Below are 19,752 nucleotides of genomic sequence, written 5' to 3'. Positions count from 1 at the left end.
AATAAAACTTTGGTGGGAAACTTTGAGAAGCATGTCTTAAGATATTAGATAATCCTTTTAAAAAACACCTTTATTGAGGTATACTTGATATATAATACACTGCACATATTCACCGTGCAGTTTGATAAGTTTTGATGTATGTATACATCTGTGAATACATCCTAGCAATCTAGGTAATGGGGTTATGCATCACCTGCAGAAGCTTCTTCATTTTCCTTTGTAATTTCTCTCTTCATCCCTCCTCACCATCTGTCAACTAGGCAAGTGATCTCTAATCTGCCTTCTGTCAGTATAGATTACTTTGCACTGCCCAGACTTTTGTATAAATGGAATAATACAGTATGTGTTTTTTGAGGGAGTGTGTTAAAAAAAAAAGGACAGAAAGAAAAGAAAAGAAAAGAAAAGAAAAGAAAAGAAAAGAAAGAAACCTTGTTTAGAGCTTCCAGTACTTTAGAAGGATTGAGACAGTGCACGCTTCTACAAGCACAAATGGATCCTATATAGAGTTACCAGTTCCCACGTGTAATGTAAAGAAATGGAGATAGCTAGTTTCTCGGGCAAACTATTCCACCTAGATTCCCAGTGTATCCTGCTTTTAGCCCCCCTGCAAGTGTTACGATGACAAATACGTATGCTCATTAGTATTATGTGCAATATCGAACAGTAGTTTCAGCTCAGGCCACATCAAATGCCAACCCAGCTCAGCCTACTGCTTCACAGCCTCTACATTTGGCACATGTTCCTGGGGAGTAATCTCACCACCTCCAAATCTAGTGGTTAAAGAAAATGGATCCAAAGGAGGATGTTCAAATGAATGCACAGGGAGGGTCAGTGCTAAATGAAAATGTCAGTTGACACTGGCTAGATTGGAGGTACATGTTTTCATAAGCTGCAGTTCCCTTCAGCACAGTATATTTCTTTTCTTCCTTTTTTCAGTTTATCATGGCAACGAAAGTCATGTTACTAGTTTATGTACAGCAAGTTGGATGATTTCCTGTTAGGCAAGAAAGAGGTCAGCAACAGGCTCCCTGTAACATTGTCACAGTTAACAGTGATGGGAAACAAACATGAAAAAGTAGATCATTGTATGGATGATGGGCTTAATGGTGAGGGCTGTGAAGGTGCAGATGAAGATGACCATCAATTTAAAGACCTCGAGGGCTGCCTGGGTGGCTCAGTTGGTTAACTGACCGACATGGGCTCAGGTCATGCTCTCGCAGTTTGTGAGTTTGAGCCCCACGTCAGGCTCTGTGCTGGCAGCTCAGAGCCTGGAGCCTACTTTGGGTTCTGTGTCTCCCCCTCTCTTCCCCTCCCTTGCTCACGCTCTGTGTCTCTCTGTCTCTCAATAATAAATAAATGTTAAAAAAAAAAAAAAAAGACCTTGGTTAATGGCTTTTGCTTGGTCTTTTATCACTGCGTTCTGTACCTAATACCAGAGGGGCTACCAGATGTCAGCAGTTAAGCATGAGAAGTTATTGCAGCTGAAGAGAAGGGTTTGACTTTAGGAAAGTGTTTTAAATAATAGTGTAGTATATATGTGTGTGTGTGTGTGTGTGTGTGTGTGTGTGTAAACACACATACATGTTATATATAATTAAATATATAACCTTTTTATTATGTACAGAGGTTTTTTTTTAAATGTAAGCTTATATATATGAATACCATAAACAAATGGATTGCTAATTGTGTGACTTTTAAAGATGCTAACAGAACATAGTGTAACAACATTGATCTTCCAAACTTTATTCATCTCAATTATATATATTATACCAAGACAGACATATTTATGAATCTTACTTTTTGTTTTAAGTTTACTTATTTATTTTTGAGAGAGACAGAGACAGCACGAGGAGGGGAGGGGCAGAGAGAGAGAGAAAGAGAGTGAGAGAGAATCCCAAGCAGGCTCTGCAGTGTCAGTACAGAGCCCAATGGAGGCTTGAACTCCTGAAGCATGAGATCATGACATGAACCGAAACCAAGAGCTGGATGCTTAACCAACTGAACGACCCAGGTGCCCCTATGAGTCTTCTTTCTTTTTTTTTTTTTTAATGTTTATTTATTTTTGAGACAGAGCGAGACAGAGCATGAACGGGGGAGGGGCAGAGAGAGAGGGAGACACAGAATCTGAAACAGGCTCCAGGCTCTGAGCGGTCAGCACAGAGCCCGACGCGGGGCTCAAACTCACGGACCGCGAGATCATGACCTGAGCCGAAGTCGGACGCTTAACTGACTGAGCCACCCAGGCTCCCCGAGTCTTATTTCTTAAAAGAGCTGCTTTGTGTATAAATATCTATGGTTAGTAGTTCAGTGTGTGTACCATTCAGTGTGTAATTTAATATACTTTCTATGAATTATTCTGAAAGTTTTAAATGGATGATCTCACAGTTATTAATGAAGAATGTTACTGAGTTTAAATGTGCTACTAGCTTCTTGTCTAGCCATAAACCAAGAAACTTAGCAGTGATCTTAATTTTGTTGGGTAAGGGACACCTATTTTAAGAGCATGTATCATCTATTGGAGTTAGTACCTTAAAGAAAAGATAGCTCTTCAGTGGAATCAACAGTGGTATAAAATATCTTATAAAGGCAATATAAAAGATAATACTTTTATAAAATCAATTATTCTAGAAATCATTTTACATTACAAGAAAATTACGGACCAGTAACTCTCATGAGCATAAATGCAAACACTCTTAATAAGATTTTAGTGAATAGAATCATCAATAAATAAAAAGGATAATACATGGTGGCCAAGTGATGTTTATCCTAGGAATGAAAGGCATCATCAGATCAATAGACTTTAAGAAGAAAAAAAATTATATGATCATCTCAATAGATCAGAAAAGGAATTTGATTAAACTGTTTTTAGTTTAAAAAACCATAAAAACCATTTATAGTTTTAAAAAACAGCAAAAATATGAATAGAAGGAAATATTCACATCATGATAAAGGGTATCTACAAAAAAATCTACAGCTAACTTAAGTTTTCATGGTAAAAGACCCAAAGTTTTTTCCCTTAGATTAGAAAGTAGCCAAGAATGTCTACTGTCACTAATCCTAGTCAAAATCATAGTGGAAGACCCACCCAGTGCAATAAGGCAAGAAAAGTAAATAAAGCACTGCAGATTGGGAAGGAAAAAATGAAACCATCTCTATTTATGTCTGACTTTATGGTCTATCTAGAAAATCTGACAGAATCTACAAAAAGAGCTGCTAGAAGTAATGAGTTCAGCAGGATTCCAAGATCCAAATCGGCATATAAAAATCAATTATATCTTTGCAATAAACAATGAGAAGTGGAAACTAAAAAAACATACTATTTACTAGCACTAAAAATCATAAATACTTAGGTATAAATTTAACAAAACATGGCAAGATTCATACACTGAAAGTGATAGAATGAAAGAAGTCGAAGAAGACCTAAATAAATGGGGATATATACCATGTTCATGGATTTGAAGATTCATTATTCCAGGATATTTGCCCCCCCCCCCCAACTATATTCAATGTAATCCCATTCAAAATCCTGGCAGTTTTTTTCTTTTTGGTAGAAATTGACAAGCTCATCCTAAAATTTATATGTAAAGCCAGGAAAACTAGAATTTTTGAAAAGAAAAAAAAGTTGGAAGGTTGACAGTAACTGATAGTTAGGTTTATAGTAAGGTTATAGTTAACTTTGTAGTAAGGTTAAAACTTACTATAAAACTACAATAATTGAGACAATATCCACCCCCAAAAATGCAAAGGCATTTAAATGGAAAAAGAATAGTTTTTCTCAATAAATTTTTGTTGGAACAATTGAATATCATATGCAAAGAGGAAAAAAAAAAAAAAAAAGAACCCTGCTGGCCTCCAGAGGAGATGGCACATGAGCTGGGTGTGAAGTCTGGGTATATTTACCTACAAGCCTGGCATACTTCTGCCTCATTGTAGGCAGTTGGTATAGAGCCTGTGGAATACACATTCTAGAGGCTGCATCTCTACCTATCAAGAGCCCTTATATCTACCTTAACACCATATATAAAAATTCAAATCAGAATATAAACTATAACATAACTAAAACTGTAAATCTTAACTATAAAACTGCTAAAAGAAAGCATAGGAGAAAACCTTTGTACCCTTGGGTTAGCCAGAAGAATGATATATTAAAATTTTTGTGATAAGTTGGACTTCATCAAAATTAAGAACTTTAACTTTAGCCTCTCAAGAGCCATTCTTAAGAAAATGAAAAGACAAGCTACAGACTGGAAGCTGTTTGCAAATTACAAATTTGATAAATGAACAAAATGAATATATTAAAAACACATAACTCTAAAAACTCAATAACAATCCAGCAGAAGGTGGCAAAAGATTTTAACAGATGCTTTAACAAAGAAGATACAGACATCTATAGGCAGGTGGCAAATAAGCACACAAAACAATGCTCAACATCACTAGTCATTATGGAAATATATGTAGAAATCAGAGATACCACAACATACCAATTATACTGGCTAAAAAGAAGAAGAGGAGAAAAACCTGATAGTACCAGGTGTTGGTAAGAATGTAGAACTCAGACATTGGTGGTGAGAATGCAGAACAGTACATATAGCTTTGCCAAGGTTCACTTCAGTAAATAGTTTCACAATTTCTCATAAAATTAAACCCATACTTAACATGTGACCCAGCAGACATAACATATGTATGACTTAACATAATTCACAAACATATGACTTAACATATGACCCAGCACTCTTATACCTAGGTATTTACCCAAGTTAAATAAGAACTGTGTTTATACAAAAACTAGTCCATGATTGACTATAGTGGTTTTATTCATAAAAGAATGAATTATGAATTCACTCGAGCTTGGAGCATCAGAAATGTTCTTCCTTTGCTAAATGGATAAACAAACCAGGATATGTATACAATGGACTACTACTACTTAGTAATAAAAAGAAAGAAATTACTGCAACATGTAACAACACAGATGAAAAATGCATTGTTCTAAGTTGAAGCCAGACTCAAAAGACTATATACTGTATGACTTCATTTATATGACTTTCTGGAAAAGGCAAAACTGTTGACACAGTAAGCCAATCAATGGTTGCCTGGAGTGGGAGTTGGATTTGACTTTTACAAAGGACGTAGGTAATTATGGAGGAGGCTGATAGAATTATTCTATATCTTTACTTGTGGTAGTAATATGTATGTTGGTCAAAACTCATGGAAATGTACACTAAAATGGGTGAATTTTATTAGATACAAAAAATCTAACTGATAGCATCAAAAAGGGCTTCGTAAGATCCTTGGGTCTTGAAAGTTTTGAAGGTGTCCTGGTGGGGAGTAGGGAGGAGCTCAAGGGACAAAGGATTTGCAAAGACTTAAATAAAGGTAGCAAACAGTGGTGCCTGGGTGGCTCAGTTGGTTAAGCATCCAACTCTTGATTTCGGCTCTAGAGACTTGAGATTTGAGATTTTTGTGAGATTGAGCCCTGCATTAGGCCCCACACTGTCAGCATGGAAACTACCTGGGATTCTCTCTCCCTCTCTGTCTCTGCCCCTCCCTCGCTCATGCATTCTCTATTTCTGTCTCTCAAATAAGCATTAAAAAATTTTTTTTAATGTTTATTTATGGGAGAGAAAGAGAGACAGCACAAGCAGGGAAGGGGCAGAGAGAGAGAGGGAGACACAGAATCTGAAGCAGGCTCAGGCTCTGAGCTGTCAGCACAGAGCCCGACAAGGGGCTTAAACTCAGGGACTGCAAGATCATGACCTGAGCTGAAGTCAGACACTTAACCAATTGAGCCACCCAGGTACCCAGTAAATAAGCATTTTTTTTAAAAGATACCAAACATACAAAGTTTTACATACTTTCACTTGTTTGGGAAGTCAGAAGTATAAAAATACACAGTGGGAGAGGTGACCAGGAGAAGTAGACCGGATCCAGATTTGGAACACCTCAATTGTTTGGTAAAGAAGTCTTTGTAAGACTTTCATATTTAATTACAAGACTTATATTGTTTCATGTTTTATGATTATATCCATTATTTCCAAGCCCTGCAGGCATCTGCCCCCCTTGAAGCCTTTGAAAGAATACCTTCCTCTGTCCCATATACCCCCAGATAACAGTGTGGCTCACCTCAGTTCATTCAGGTCTTTGTTCAAAGCTGCCTCCTCAGAGAGGCCTTCCCTTACCACCCTATCAAAACTGAGACACCCCCTCCCTGCATCCCCACCCCATCTTCTCCTTTCTATTCCTTTTACCCTACTTCATCTATCCTGGTAATGCTCACTATCTCTTGACATTTATTCATGTGTTGATCTATTTGCTCTCTTCCTTCTTTGAAATTTCTTTAAGAGCAGGGTTTGTCTAAGATATATCCCCAGAGCCTCACACTTTTTGGAGTAAACCATATATGCAAAGGCCCTGAGGTACAGATGACCATGACATGTTAAAAGAGCAGGAAGTGGGGCGCCTGCGTGGCTCAGTCAGTTAAGCGGCTGACTTCGGCTCAGGTCATGATCTCGCGGTCCGTGAGTTCAAGCCCCACGTCAGGCTCTGTGCTGACAGCTCAGAGCCTGGAGCCTGTTTCAGATTCTGTGTCTCCCTCTCTCTCTGACCCTCCCCTGTTCATGCTCTGTCTCTCTCTGTCTCAAAAATAAATAAACGTTAAAAAAAAAAAAGTTTTTTAAAAAAAAAGAGCAGGAAGAAAGCCAGTATGACAAGAGGGAGGGTGCTAGGTGATGAGCTGAGAGAGGCAGGGGACAGGTCATGAAGGCTTTTGTAGACCACAGCAAATGGTTTGGGTTTTATTCTGCATATAATAGCCTCTGGAGAATTGTAAGCTGGGGGACAAGGAGGGGATAACATCATCTGATTATATTTAGTCTAAAGATTCTTGCTGCTATATGAAGAATAGAACAGGGGCGCCTGGGTGGCGCAGTCGGTTAAGCGTCCGACTTCAGCCAGGTCACGATCTCGCGGTCCGGGAGTTCGAGCCCCACGTCAGGCTCTGGGCTGATGGCTCAGAGCCTGGAGCCTGTTTCAGATTCTGTGTCTCCCTCTCTCTGCCCCTCCCCCGTTCATGCTCTGTCTCTCTCTGTCTCAAAAATAAATAAACATTTTAAAAAAATTAAAAAAAAGAATAGAACAGGGCAAGAAGTAAAGCAGTTATAAAAGCTATGGGAACAGTCCAAAGGATGAGATGGTAGCTTGGATTAGGGGGTAGCAATGAAGATGGACAGAAGTAGATAGAAGGCTTATGGATGGATCTTGGCCATTTATGGGTGAATTCGGTATGGAATGTGGGGCAGAGAAAAAAGGCCAGGATAACTCCCAAGTTTAAGGACCTGAGCAACCTAGTAGATGGTGGTGGCATTACTGAGATGGAGAGTGAGGGAAATATACCTTGGGTGAGGGGTTGGAGTAGAGAATGAAAAACTTTTCATGTTTTTGTTCCATGAACAACAAGGGGCAGAGGGTTTTTTTTTTTTTTTTTATGTTAAAGTATTTTTTTTGTTGAGATATAATTGACACATAATAATACATTAGTATCAGATGTACAGCATAATGATTCAGGATTCTTTTCTTTTTTAAAGAACTTGGGCTTTGGTGTTTTTCTCTCTTTAGCTGGTGTCTCAGTTTAGGCTGCTATGATAAAGCAGAGAAAGTACCACAGACCAGATGGCTTATAAATAACAGAAATCTATTTCTGACAGTTCGGGGGCTAGAAGTCCAAGATCAGGCTGTGTGGTGGGGTTCTGGAAGGGTGCTCTTCTGGATTGCAGATTGCTGACACCTGGGCAGAGAGCAGGGTGAGGAAGCAAGGTCTTTTGTGACTCATAAGGGCACTAATCCCATTCATAAGGGCTCCTACCTTATGCACTCATCTAATCCTAATTACCTCCTAAAGGCCCTACTTCCTAATACCGTTATATTGGGGGTTAGGATTTCAACATACGAATTTTAGGAGGACACAGTCAGTAACAGTTAGGAAAATGGAGGCTTTAATCAGGGGAGAGACTTAGTTTTTATCTTAAGCAACTGCTCTGGCAGGCCTGTCGATGAGACATGGAGAGGGTGACATTAGGAGTGAGAGCAGTTGGTGATTTAGTGTGGCATCAGGTGGAGACAAAGAAATCCTGGGTCAACACTAGAGCAGTTTACACAGGAAGGGGCAGAATTAGTGGGAAATGGTGATACCAGATATCTCAGGTGACAGGTGAGTCCTAGGTGATGTTCCCATTTCTATGCTTAGAGACATCCAAGAAGAACTGGGTGTAAGGAATGTGTAGATAATTTTTTATCAGTTTGGATTATATTAAGTGGCTCTATACCTTTAAAGAGCTGACTTGATTTTTTCATTCTGATACTATTTGCATACAGCACCTAGCAGTATACCTGAGTAATAGGTAAGCTACCACAGTACCGTGGGAGTGAAGTTGGTTGGAATGCAGACAGCCAATGTGGAATCTGAACAAGGTGACTGCTCATGGTTTTCCCTGTGTTCTGTGTGCCAGCATCTCACTAAGCACCTGTGGCCTCGGAATGAATCCCAGCTGTATCAGATTTGTATGTCCACTGGAGGAAGGATTCAGGGAGTACAGAGGTACAGCTTAACGAGGAAAATCTCTTATCTTTGGAAAGGTGGCAAAGTGGAGTACCAGATGTGAGGAGCCTTCTCCATGGATGATACACTTGAGCTCCTGTAGAAATATATCTTGGGTGGAGCTGACTTCTCTCCGAGCTCTCATTTCAGGGAGTGTCCTATTTGCCCCTTGTATGCTGCAACTTTTGGTTCTGGGTTGTCTCCTTTCCTTCCTTTTTTTTTTTTTTTTTTTATTTTATTTTTGAGACAGAGAGAGACAGAGCATGAACGGGGGAGGGGCAGAGAGAGAGGGAGACACAGAACCGGAAACAGGCTCCAGGCTCCGAGCCATCAGCCCAGAGCCCGACGCGGGGCTCGAACTCACGGACCGCGAGATCGTGACCTGGCTGAAGTCGGACGCTCAACCGACTGCGCCACCCAGGCGCCCCACCTTTCCTTCCTTGTCTGGACTCTGACTGGTCCTGGTCACAGGTCTTTGTTTTGCTGTTCTCTGCTAGATGCATGGACTGTTTTTAAATCCTACCATGGTCCCATGTTTTTCAGCCTGAGAGAAAGTTTGGAGTGGTGGTGGTTGGCGTTGGCAGAGCTGGCTCAGTGCGGATCAGGGACTTGCGGAATCCACATGCTTCCTCGGCGTTCCTGAACCTGATTGGCTTCGTGTCCAGGTGGCTGGCATTTGTCTTGTGCCTTGTAATTCATGGGAAGACCAGTGAGAATGGATTAGGGCTTGGGACATAGAGACTCTCCAGACCCAGGAGAGAGAAAGCCAGCTCTGGGGTCATTCCAGAGAACTGTGCTCAGGGTCAGCCTCACAGGATCTCAAGTTTGGATGGCTTTGGGGTCTGGAGTGCTGGGCCTACAGCTGGGGTGTAAGGCGAGTCAGCCTTGATGGGACTGTGAAGACAAAGGCAGAGAAGATGAGAGCAGTGCCTAATAGTTACAGAAGGGTCACAGTGAACACATGTGGATTGGCTAAAAGAAGGCATTAGGTGTGTACCAGTTAATCATTATGTCAGTTATGATGGCCATCTATGTAGTGGCCCTGGGTTTTATAAGCCTTTTCAGCTATTTGACATAAATACCATTATCAACCCTACTTTACAGATACAGAAACTGAGCCACAGAAGGGTTAAATAATTTGACTATGTACACACAGCTGGAAAGTCTAAGACCTGGATTTGCATGCATGTCTATTTGATTCCAAAGCCCTTCATCTAAGCAACATGTGTTCTTTTCCTTTTGATAATTTTGAGCCTTACTTTTCTTTAAGGTTTCGTTTATCTCCTAGAACTCAATCAAAACCAGACTTCCCACCATGTTTCTTCTTCCTTAACCCATAGGGAAGGTGCTCAGCACCTTCCTTCACCACTTACCACTTCCTCATACACACCATTCACTGAACTAACACCATATAACATCATTTAGAAGTGTTAATTTATGAGTGAACAAGATGTAGGCACTTTCTTGGCTAAGGAGAGGGGGTGGCATGCAACTTAGACACCTCTCTGCTTTCTAGCGCTTTAGAGAAATCAAATAAATAGTGGCCCAAAGCATGTTTTAACTCCTGTGATGGTCCCTGCAGATGTTTTTTCCATATCTTAATTCATGGGACCTACTTTCCTCCAGTTTACCTGTCTCAAACCTGGCTTTTCCCTTAAGGATATAAAGTGGGTTTTGGGACAGTAGAGAGACCCAGAAGTGCTAGGAGTCTGCCCTTGGGCAGTCTTCTCCTCTCAGTAAGATTCTAAGGGAGTTGCACACAAATGGGAGATCAAAATTATTATTAGCACTGTAACTCCCATTGCACCCCTGCCTGAAGCCAGGTTGAACACAACACTTGGGCTCAAGGCTGAAGCAGGGCCTCTCTTTGTCCCATAAGCCCCAGTCCCCTGCTAGCTGGCTGCTGTGACTGATACAGTCGAAACTCCTAAGCTACCCAAGTCAGGAGGGAAGATGGCCTGCTTTACAGTCCTGCCATTCTCACACTGTTCCCCATTCTTCATGACCTACCCGCTGTGTTGTAGCATCTCCCCTGGAAGCCTACTCTGAAATCTTAAAGTGGATGTTCCCTGCCTTCCTTGAATTACCCACCTATACCCCCAACACAACATTTCTCGTATTAATGTTGTGATGTTGCTACATTTATGCATGTGTGCCTTCCTTCCTCTTTTAGACTGTGAATGAAGTCTGGTATAGTCAGTGTTTGGCCAAATGCTTGGAGCTAGCTATGATCATAGAGACCACTTCTCATGAGATAAAAGGAGATCAGTTGTTTTTATTTTAGAGATGGAATAATTCAAAGACCGCCATGTCATATAGGCTGTTAGCAGTAGTGTTGACACTCAGTGCCAGATCTCTTGACTTAAACCCTGAGGCTGTTTTTCTCACTCCATGTTGGAAACTGTCCTGGAAATGGGACAGAGGAAATTAATTTCTTTATATCCAAAAGCTAATTATCAGGACATTTTTGGGAGGAGAAGAGAAGGATAAATACAAATATAAATATAAATATAAATACAACATATATATATGTATGTATACATGTGCTCATTTATTTATTTGATATTCTTTTGAATATCAACTTTTGAGTTGCATTTCTATTATTCTTAACTAGACGAGAGCTCGGGAACATTGATGAAGTCCAGCAGATTTCTTTGGAAAATGCTCTTTCCAGCCCAGAGGTAGAGGTTGCTTATATCTGCAGTGAGAGCTCCAGCCATGAGGACTATATCAGGTGGGTTTTCAATGTAGGTATTCCTTGCCTTGCACAGTAGTGCAGGAGTATAAAAATGACTGGGAAAGCTGAAATCTTGCAAAGAAGTTTTAATAATCAAAGGGAAAAGGGGCACCTGGGTGGCTCAGTTGGTTAAGTGTCCAACTTCAGCTCAGGTCATGATCTCATGGTTGGTGGGCTCGAGCCCCACGTCAGGCTCTGCGCTGACAGCTCAGAGGCTGGAGCCTGCTTCGGATTCTGTGTTTCCCTCTCTCTCTGCCCCTTCCCTACTCGCACTCTGTCTCTGTCTCTTGAAGATGAATAAATGTTAAAAAAAAAAAAAAGAAAAATTTTAAAAAGGGAAAAATCACAGTGGGGCCATTACCTTTAAAAATTGTCAAAATCCTAAAAACTCTAAAAACTCTTACTATTGGTTATAAAAATATAAGAAAATGAAAATTATGTAAAACTAAAATTTATTTAGTACACTGTAATTTAAAACAATAGAAACAAAGAATTAGAGAGTTTTCTTTGTAAAAAAACTGACAGTAGTTTGAATAGTGTTGGTTTCTTCTCATGGTAGGATGTGGAGCCAGCATCTATTCTGTGCCTTGGCAGATTGTTGTAATCCTTTCTTGTGCTTTTAATATTGTTAAATATCTCCAAGAGTTCCTTTAATATGAAATATTTTTCCAAGAGGTGAGGAAAGAAGTAGTGGTGGCATCGATATCATAGAGCAAGGGAGGTGACATGTTCCTCTGCCCCAGCTTCAAATGCAAAGCTTAGCGCCCTTCAAGCATTGGGTGGTACTGACCCTGGAAGGAGGAGCCCCACAGGATCTGGCGGCTAACAAGGCAGTACCAGTTGCCTCCCTGAATCTCACTGCCCTCTTAGGTCCTTACATTAAATTGAAGCTGCCACCATGCTATTCCCCAGGAGTAAGCTGCTCCCTCCTTGTCACTCCAACTCTAGTGTGGAAAGAAACACCTTTCCTTGGTTCCCTTTAACCCACTTTGGCACCAGAATGTATTTCCTTAAAAAGGTAATTGTGTAATTTTCATCTTATAAATGTTTGTACCTTAAGAGTATCTAGAAAATAAAATCCAAACTTCTGAGTGTGGCATTCTGGGTACTTCACAGTCAGACTCTCAGCTACTTTCATGATTTTGTTTCCCTCTCATCCCTGAGTCCACTTCCCTGCCATATGCCGAAATTCATACTATTATCCAGATGGACAAATTTCCCATAAATATCCACGCCTCTGCATATGCTGCCCAAAGTGAAATTCCCTCATCTTGCATGTTGCACCTGGAAAATGCCTCCTATTTCAAGACCCAATTCAGATGTAGTTACTGAAATCTTCTCAAACTGCCTCAGGCAGAGCTGCTGTCATGGGTTCATGGGTTTGGTAGTCTTTATTTATAGCAATCATGTGGTAATAGACAATTTTCATATTAATGTCTTTTATTTCTCCTCCAGAGTAGCTGATAAATAGTGCCTAGTTGAATACATGAGTAGTTGAATGGATGCATGTTCAAATTAACACATAACTGGAAAGTCATTCTCCTCTAGCACATTAGAAAATAATAGGAAGTACAATTCATCCTCCTTATCCTCTGGCCCCATTTCTCACTGATTCTCATCTGTAGTCCTACATAACTTGGAGATTTATGTGTATTTATAACATTCCATTCTCTGTTATGCAGGGCATTTTAATGAAGCTTACTTGAATATATTTTCTCTCTCTTTTTTCCAAAGGCAGTTCCTTAATGCTGGTAAGCATGTCCTTGTGGAATATCCAATGACACTGTCTTGGGAAGCAGCTCAGGACCTGTGGAAGCTGGCTGAGCAGAAAGGTGACGTATGTTCTGTCTGGAGCACAGACTCTCGTTTAGAGTTTCTGCCTGTAAGATGTCTTTGGTACCATCTTTATGCCTTTAAAACTTAACCCTATGTCAGATATGTTACTGGTCCTGTGGGCTCCCAACCCCCTACTCATCCCCAAAATTGTAGGCACGCATAAGGAGCACGTGTGGAGGGCCAGCAGGGCAGAGGGATGCGTGGGAATTTGCACATTTTTGTTAGAGACTTATCAGAGTCTTTTACTCTAATGAAAAGCATGAATTAGCTTTGCCCTGTGCCAGTGCCATGATATTATTTTGGTGTTATTCATATGAAACATTGCTAGTAGAAAAATGCCCAAGTCAGAGTAATGCATGCCCAAGTCTTATATGCATACTTTTTTAAATTTTTTATTCAAAAAAAATTTTTTTAATGATTATTTATTTTTGAGAGAGAGAGAGAAAGAGACAGAGTGTGATTTTGGGAGAGGCAGAGAGAGAGGGGGACATAGAATTCGAAGCAGGCTCCAGGCTCCAAGCTGTCAGCACAGAGCCTGAGGTGGGGCTTGAACCCGTGAGCAGTGAGATCATGATCTGAGCCGAAGTCAGACGCTTAACCAACTGAGCTACCCAGGTGTCCCTATTTTTTTCATTTTTTAATTAATTTATTGTTTAATTTACATCTAAGTTAGCATATAGTACAACAGTGATTTCAGGAGTAGACTCCTTAATGCCCCTTACCCATTTAGCCCATCCCCCCTCCCACAACCCCTCCAGCAACCCTCTGTTTATTCTCTATATTTAAGAGTCTCTTATGTTTTGTCCCCCTCCCTGTTTTTATATTCTTTTTGCTTCCCTTTCCTTATGTTCATCTGTTTTGTATCATAAAGTCCTCATATGAGTGAAGTCATATGATATTTGTCTTTCTCTGACTAATTTCGTTTAGCATAATACCTTCCAGTTCCATCTGTGTACTTGCAAATGGCAAGATTTCATTCTTTTTGCTAGTGCTGCTATAAACATTGGGGTGCATGTGTCCCTTGGAAATAGTACACCTGTATCCCTGGGATAAATACCTAGTAGTGCAATTGTTGAGTGTAGGGTACTTCTATTTTTAATTTTTTGAGGAACCTCCATACTGTTTTCTAGAGTGGCTGCACCAGTGTGCATTCCCACCAGCAGTACAAAAGAGATCCTCTTTTCTCTGCATCCTTGCCAACTCTGTTGTTGCCTGAGTTGTTAATTTTAGCCATTCTGACAGGCGTGAGGTGGTATCTCATTGTGGTTTTGATTTGTATTTCCCTGATGATAAGTGATGTTGAGCATCTTTTCATGTGTCTCTTAGCCATCTGGATGTCTTCTTTGGAGAAGTGTCTATTCATGTCTTTTGCTCATTTCTTCACTGGATTATTCACTTTTTGGGTGTTGAGTTTGATAAGTTCTTACAGATTTTGGATACTAACCCTTTATCTGATATGTCATTTGCAATTATGTGCATACTTTTGTAGTTTGTGTTGTTTCTCAAGAGGATTATTTATCAAATATCTCCTACATGTTAGGAACTTGGGAACTCTACTACGTGCTTCATATATTATTTTGTTTAATTCTAGAAACCCTTGGAGGTAGGTATTTTCTCTTATGTATAGGAGCTTATGTATAGGAATCCATAGCTCAGAGAAGTTAAGTAATTTGTGCCAGATCACAAAGCTAGTAACAGGACTATATTGGAAGATAGAGATTTGAATTCAGTCCTTTCCAGCTCTGAAGTCTACATTCATTCCTCTAAGCCATACTGCCTTCCAGAGATTTTTGTTTTTACATTACCTGCACAAGTCCCTCTATGGAGGCAACAAGAATTAACTATAATGTTTAATGATTAAGGGACCTAGTTACATGAAGTTTAAATTAAAAACTCTTTGTTTCAACATTTGCTATTGAAAAGCTTTAATATATGAGCAAAGTATCATGAACAATTGCATGAAAATCACCAAAGAAAGCACCTTGTGCTTATCACCAGTGTAGACTGGTCAGACTTTATTGAAACTCTTGTAGCACTCTGTAGCACTGGGATGTGCTGCTGAAGGACAGAGCCCATCGCCACAGCAGCTAAGCAGTGCCTAGAACTGAGTAGACCTTCAGGAGGTGTTTGAATGAGGAGATAGAGAATTACTGCTGTGAGTAAGAGGAGCTTTGAAGCCATCACCTTTGTATATTATTTTCTTATAGCACAGATATCCATGGACAAAGAACAAGACACTATAGCATACACCATAGATTTCTTGCTAACCGCAAAGGAAAGAAAAAAAATGTGCCTTTACAATGAAGAGCTCTGTTGTTTTCATCCTAACCGAATGATTGCTGATATGGGTCAGTCTGATGATACATACCATCTGATGTGATGTACACAGTGTCAATTATATAATTGAGACTTACAGGACATGCAAGGATAAAGGAGCAAATTAAATGGCACTGTAAAAAATCAAGCAAACTAGAATGTGGAACATGCTACAAAATAACAGGTTAAATTTTCTCAGAAAGGTAATATCCTGAACATAGTGACTTCCTTCCAAAGTGTAAATATAGAAAGGAGGGGAAAAGAGTACACTTTACACTAGAGAAACCAAACACTACCTTAGCTAGTTGATCAAAAGTAACATCAACAGTGGTAAGTTATGATAATGGGACGTATTCTTGATATGATATGATGAGAATGGTTCATTACCTCTGTAGTTTTCCTCCCCTAACCATAACCCCAGTGTGATCATGAGAATAACATCAGAAAAATCCCAGTTGAGGGGCATTCTACAAAATTCCTGGCCAATACTCTTCAGAACTGTCAAAGTCATTAAAAAACAAAGGAAGTTTAAGACACTTTCTAACCCAAGAGGAGCCTAAGGAGATATGATAACTAAATGTGATGTGGTATCTGGAAACAGAAAAAGCACATTAGGTGTAAACTAAGGAAATCTGAACAAAATATGGACTTTAGTTAATTAAAAATAATAAGCTTAGTTTTTTAAAAACTAAGGATAAGTGTTATATTAGAGCCTTGGTATTATCTCCATTAGCAAGCACAATCTGGGTGGATATGTTTAGATCATTAATGGCTTTTAAAAAGAAAAAGGTTCTTAGCAATGAAACTGACATTTTTTCTCTAGGCAAGTATTTATAACTCAGAGCGTTCATTAAGCAGTTTTTACACAATAGTTATTATGTATGAGATACCGTACTTATTAACAATAGAGATAATAAAAAGATGACCCTTGCTTTTGAGGAGCCCACATTGCCATATGTTCACAACTAGGTAACATTAATCTGCTGAAAATGAGTTGAAAATGTAACTATAACATTTACATTGTAGCCCAGGGAAGTAATAATTTTATTCAACTTGGAATACCTAAATGCAATATCATTTTGTATGGCAAAAGTTAAGGATAATTTGGGAGTAATGTCAGCAAGATGGTGGAATAGGAAGCACTGGGACCTCATTCTGCCGTGGAGACACTGACTTAAGAGCAATATATAGACCATATTGCCTTTGTGAGAATTCCAGAAACAATTTAAGTGGTTGTAGTCACCCAGGCATACACAAAGCCAAGAAGAGCTGCATTGAAGCCGGTAAGAAGGTTCATTGCATTTGCTCGGCTTCACCCTGGCACAACAGGGTGTGATCAGGACAAAACTCCCAAGTCTTAACTTCTCCCTTGGGGGAAAAAAGAAGAGTGGAACCTGCATCTAGTGTTCTGGTTTTGCAAGGGCTGCTTGAGAGACTGGTTTCTATCTCTCTTGACTTGGGGTGCTGAAGGAAGCAGTAGTGTACTTTAGATGCGAGATTAGAGGCTGCCAAGAACAAGGCAAACTCTATGATTTGTTATAGCAACAGAGAGACTGCAGTACTGCATAAAGAAACCAGGGTGAGCAAGATATTAGGTTTTTGAGAACAGGGGCAAACCTCTTTCACTTGGAAATTATACACATAATCCCAGAGAAGATACATCCCCAGGAAAGATTTGAGAATTGCTAGCCTGTCTGGAGAAGGTCTTTCCTTATAAAAAGTCAGTCTGTAAAGACTGGGAGAAGTGGCTGTTTTTCCAAATATTCAGATCTCAACAAATGATCACAAGGCATAAAAAGAAACAAGGAGGGCGCCTGGGTGGCGCAGTCGGTTAAGCGTCCGACTTCAGCCAGGTCACGATCTCGCGGTCCGTGAGTTCGAGTCCCGCGTCAGGCTCTGGGCTGATGGCTCAGAGCCTGGAGCCTGTTTCCGATTCTGTGTCTCCCTCTCTCTCTGCCCCTCCCCCGTTCATGCTCTGTCTCTCTCTGTCCCAAAAAATAAATAAACGTTGAAAAAAAAAATTAAAAAAAAAAAAGAAACAAGGAAAAATTGGCCTCTTAAAGGAACAAAATTAATCTCCAAAAACTAATCCTAAAGAAATAGAGACCTATGAATTATCTGATAAAGAATTCAAAGTAACTCTAAAAGATAGCTAAAAGAGGACACAGACAAGTGAATAAAATCAGGAAAACAGTGCATGAACAAAATGAATATATCAACAAAAAGCTGTAAACTATAAAACACAAAAAAATTCTAGAGATGAAGAATAAAATGACTGAATAGAAAAATGTGCAAGGGTTCAACAGCAAACTTGATCAAGTGAAAGAATTGGTACATTTGAAGATGGGTCATTTGAAATTTGAGTCAAAGGGGCAAAAAGAAAAAGAATGAAGAAAAGTGAAGAAAGCTTAAGGGATTTATGGTACACCATCAAACAGATCAATATATGTATTATACAAGTCCCAGAAGGGAGCAGTGAGCTTATTTGGAATAATCATGGCTGAACACTTCCCAAATTTGAGGAAGGAAATGGAATACAAATTGAAGACACTTAATGAACTCCAACTAGAGTAATTCCAGAGATCCACACCAAGACACATAATCACACTGTAAAGACCATAAAGGCAGAATCTTGAAAAAGGCAAGAGAAAAGTGACTTCTCAAGGAGCTCTTAATAAGCTTATCAGCAGAATTCTCCGCAATCTTGTAGGCCAGAGGGAGTTGGATGATATATTCAATTTGTTGAAAGAGATACAACTGCCAACCAAGAATACTGTATTCATCAAGACTGTTCTTCAGAAATGAAGGTGAAATTAAGACTTTCCTGGAAAAACAGCAACTGAGGGAATTAATCACTACTAGACTTATTCTACAAAAAATGCTAAAGGGAGTCATTTAAACTGAAGCAAAAGGATTTTAAACAGCAATTAATCATATGAAAATAAAAAGTACTCTGGTAAAGGGAAACATAAAAAGAAATATAGAATCCTGTAGTATTTTGTTGGTTCATAAATCATCAAACAATTTTTTTAATGTTTATTTTTGAGAGAGAGAGCAAGAGCATGAGCAGGGGAGGGGCAGAGAGAGAGGGAGACACAGAATCCGAAGCAGGTTCCAGACTGTGAGCAGTCAGCACAGAGCCTGTGTGCGGCTCAGACTCATGGACCATGAGATTATGACCTGGGCCGAAGTTGGACATTTAACTGACTCAGCTACCCAGGCACCCCAATCATTTTTAATTCTAGTAGGAAATTGGAAAGACAGAGCATAAGAAATAACTATAAATCTATGTTAATGGATATACAATATAAATAGATATAATTTGTGATATGAGTAAAATAAAGTGGGAGGTTGGAAATGTAAAGGAATAAAGTTTTTGTATGCATTTGAAGTTTTTATTAGTTTAAGTTAGATTACTATAATTAGAAGCTTTATTTAATTCCCACAGTAACCACATGAGATGTGCAAAAGGAAATGAGAAAGGAATCAAAACATGTCACCAAAAAAAAAAAAAAAAAAAAAATCAACAAAACACAAAAGAAGGCAGTAAGAGAGGAAAAGAAGGACAAAATACTGCAAGAATTTATAGACAACAGTTAACAAAATGGCAGCAGAAGTTTTTTTTTTCTGTCAGTGATTACTTCAAATGTAAATGGTTAAACTCCTTAATCAAAAGACTTAGATTGGCTCAGTGGATTAAAACAAAACAAAAACAACGTCCAACTGTATACTGTCTACAAGAGACTTCAGATCTAAAGACACATATGCACTAAAAGGATGGAAAAAGATATTCCATGTAAATAGTAACCAAAAGAGCAAGAAGACATAAATTTATCAAACAAAATAAGCTTTAAATCAAAAAGTGTCATAAGAGATGAAGAAGGACATTATATAATGATAAAAGGGTCAGTTCACCTAACATTAAAGCTCCCAAGTGTATGAAGCAAACATTGTTGAAGGGACACAATAATAGTAGGAGACTTCAGTACTCCACTTTGAGTAATGGATAGGAAAACCAGCCAGAAGTTCAATATATGAAACAGAGGACTTGGACAACACCAATTGAACAGACATATAGAGAATACTTCATCCAATAATAGCAGAATACACATTCTTCTCAAGCACACATAGATTGTTCTCCAGGACAGACTATATGTAGGCCACAATAAGTCTTAACAAATTTAAAAAGATTGAAATCATGCTAAGTGTCTTTTCAGAACACAATGGAATGAAACTAGAAATCAACAGCAGAAGAAAAACTGGAAAATCCACA

The 19,752-nt window shown here is 39.3% G+C and overlaps 1 protein-coding gene across 3 annotated transcripts in view; it reads left to right on the top strand.

The window, feature by feature from the left end:
- The window catches only part of BLVRA (biliverdin reductase A), a 52,208-nt gene that overhangs the window by 17,603 nt on the left and 14,853 nt on the right, over nucleotides 1–19,752 (top strand). For 2 of the 3 annotated variants that reach the window (XM_047842566.1, XM_047842577.1), the window contains 3 exons: nucleotides 9,134–9,255; nucleotides 11,205–11,324; nucleotides 13,062–13,159. In XM_047842566.1, coding sequence (XP_047698522.1) covers nucleotides 9,134–9,255; nucleotides 11,205–11,324; nucleotides 13,062–13,159 — 340 coding nt within the window. The remainder of the gene's footprint in view (nucleotides 1–9,133; nucleotides 9,256–11,204; nucleotides 11,325–13,061; nucleotides 13,160–19,752) is intronic. The other variant, XM_047842584.1, reaches the window with a different exon arrangement.

This window comes from Prionailurus viverrinus, chromosome A2 (assembly GCF_022837055.1).
Source record: "Prionailurus viverrinus isolate Anna chromosome A2, UM_Priviv_1.0, whole genome shotgun sequence".
In the NCBI taxonomy this organism is placed as follows: Eukaryota; Metazoa; Chordata; class Mammalia; order Carnivora; family Felidae; genus Prionailurus; species Prionailurus viverrinus.
This window is presented reverse-complemented; position numbering and strand designations above follow the sequence as displayed.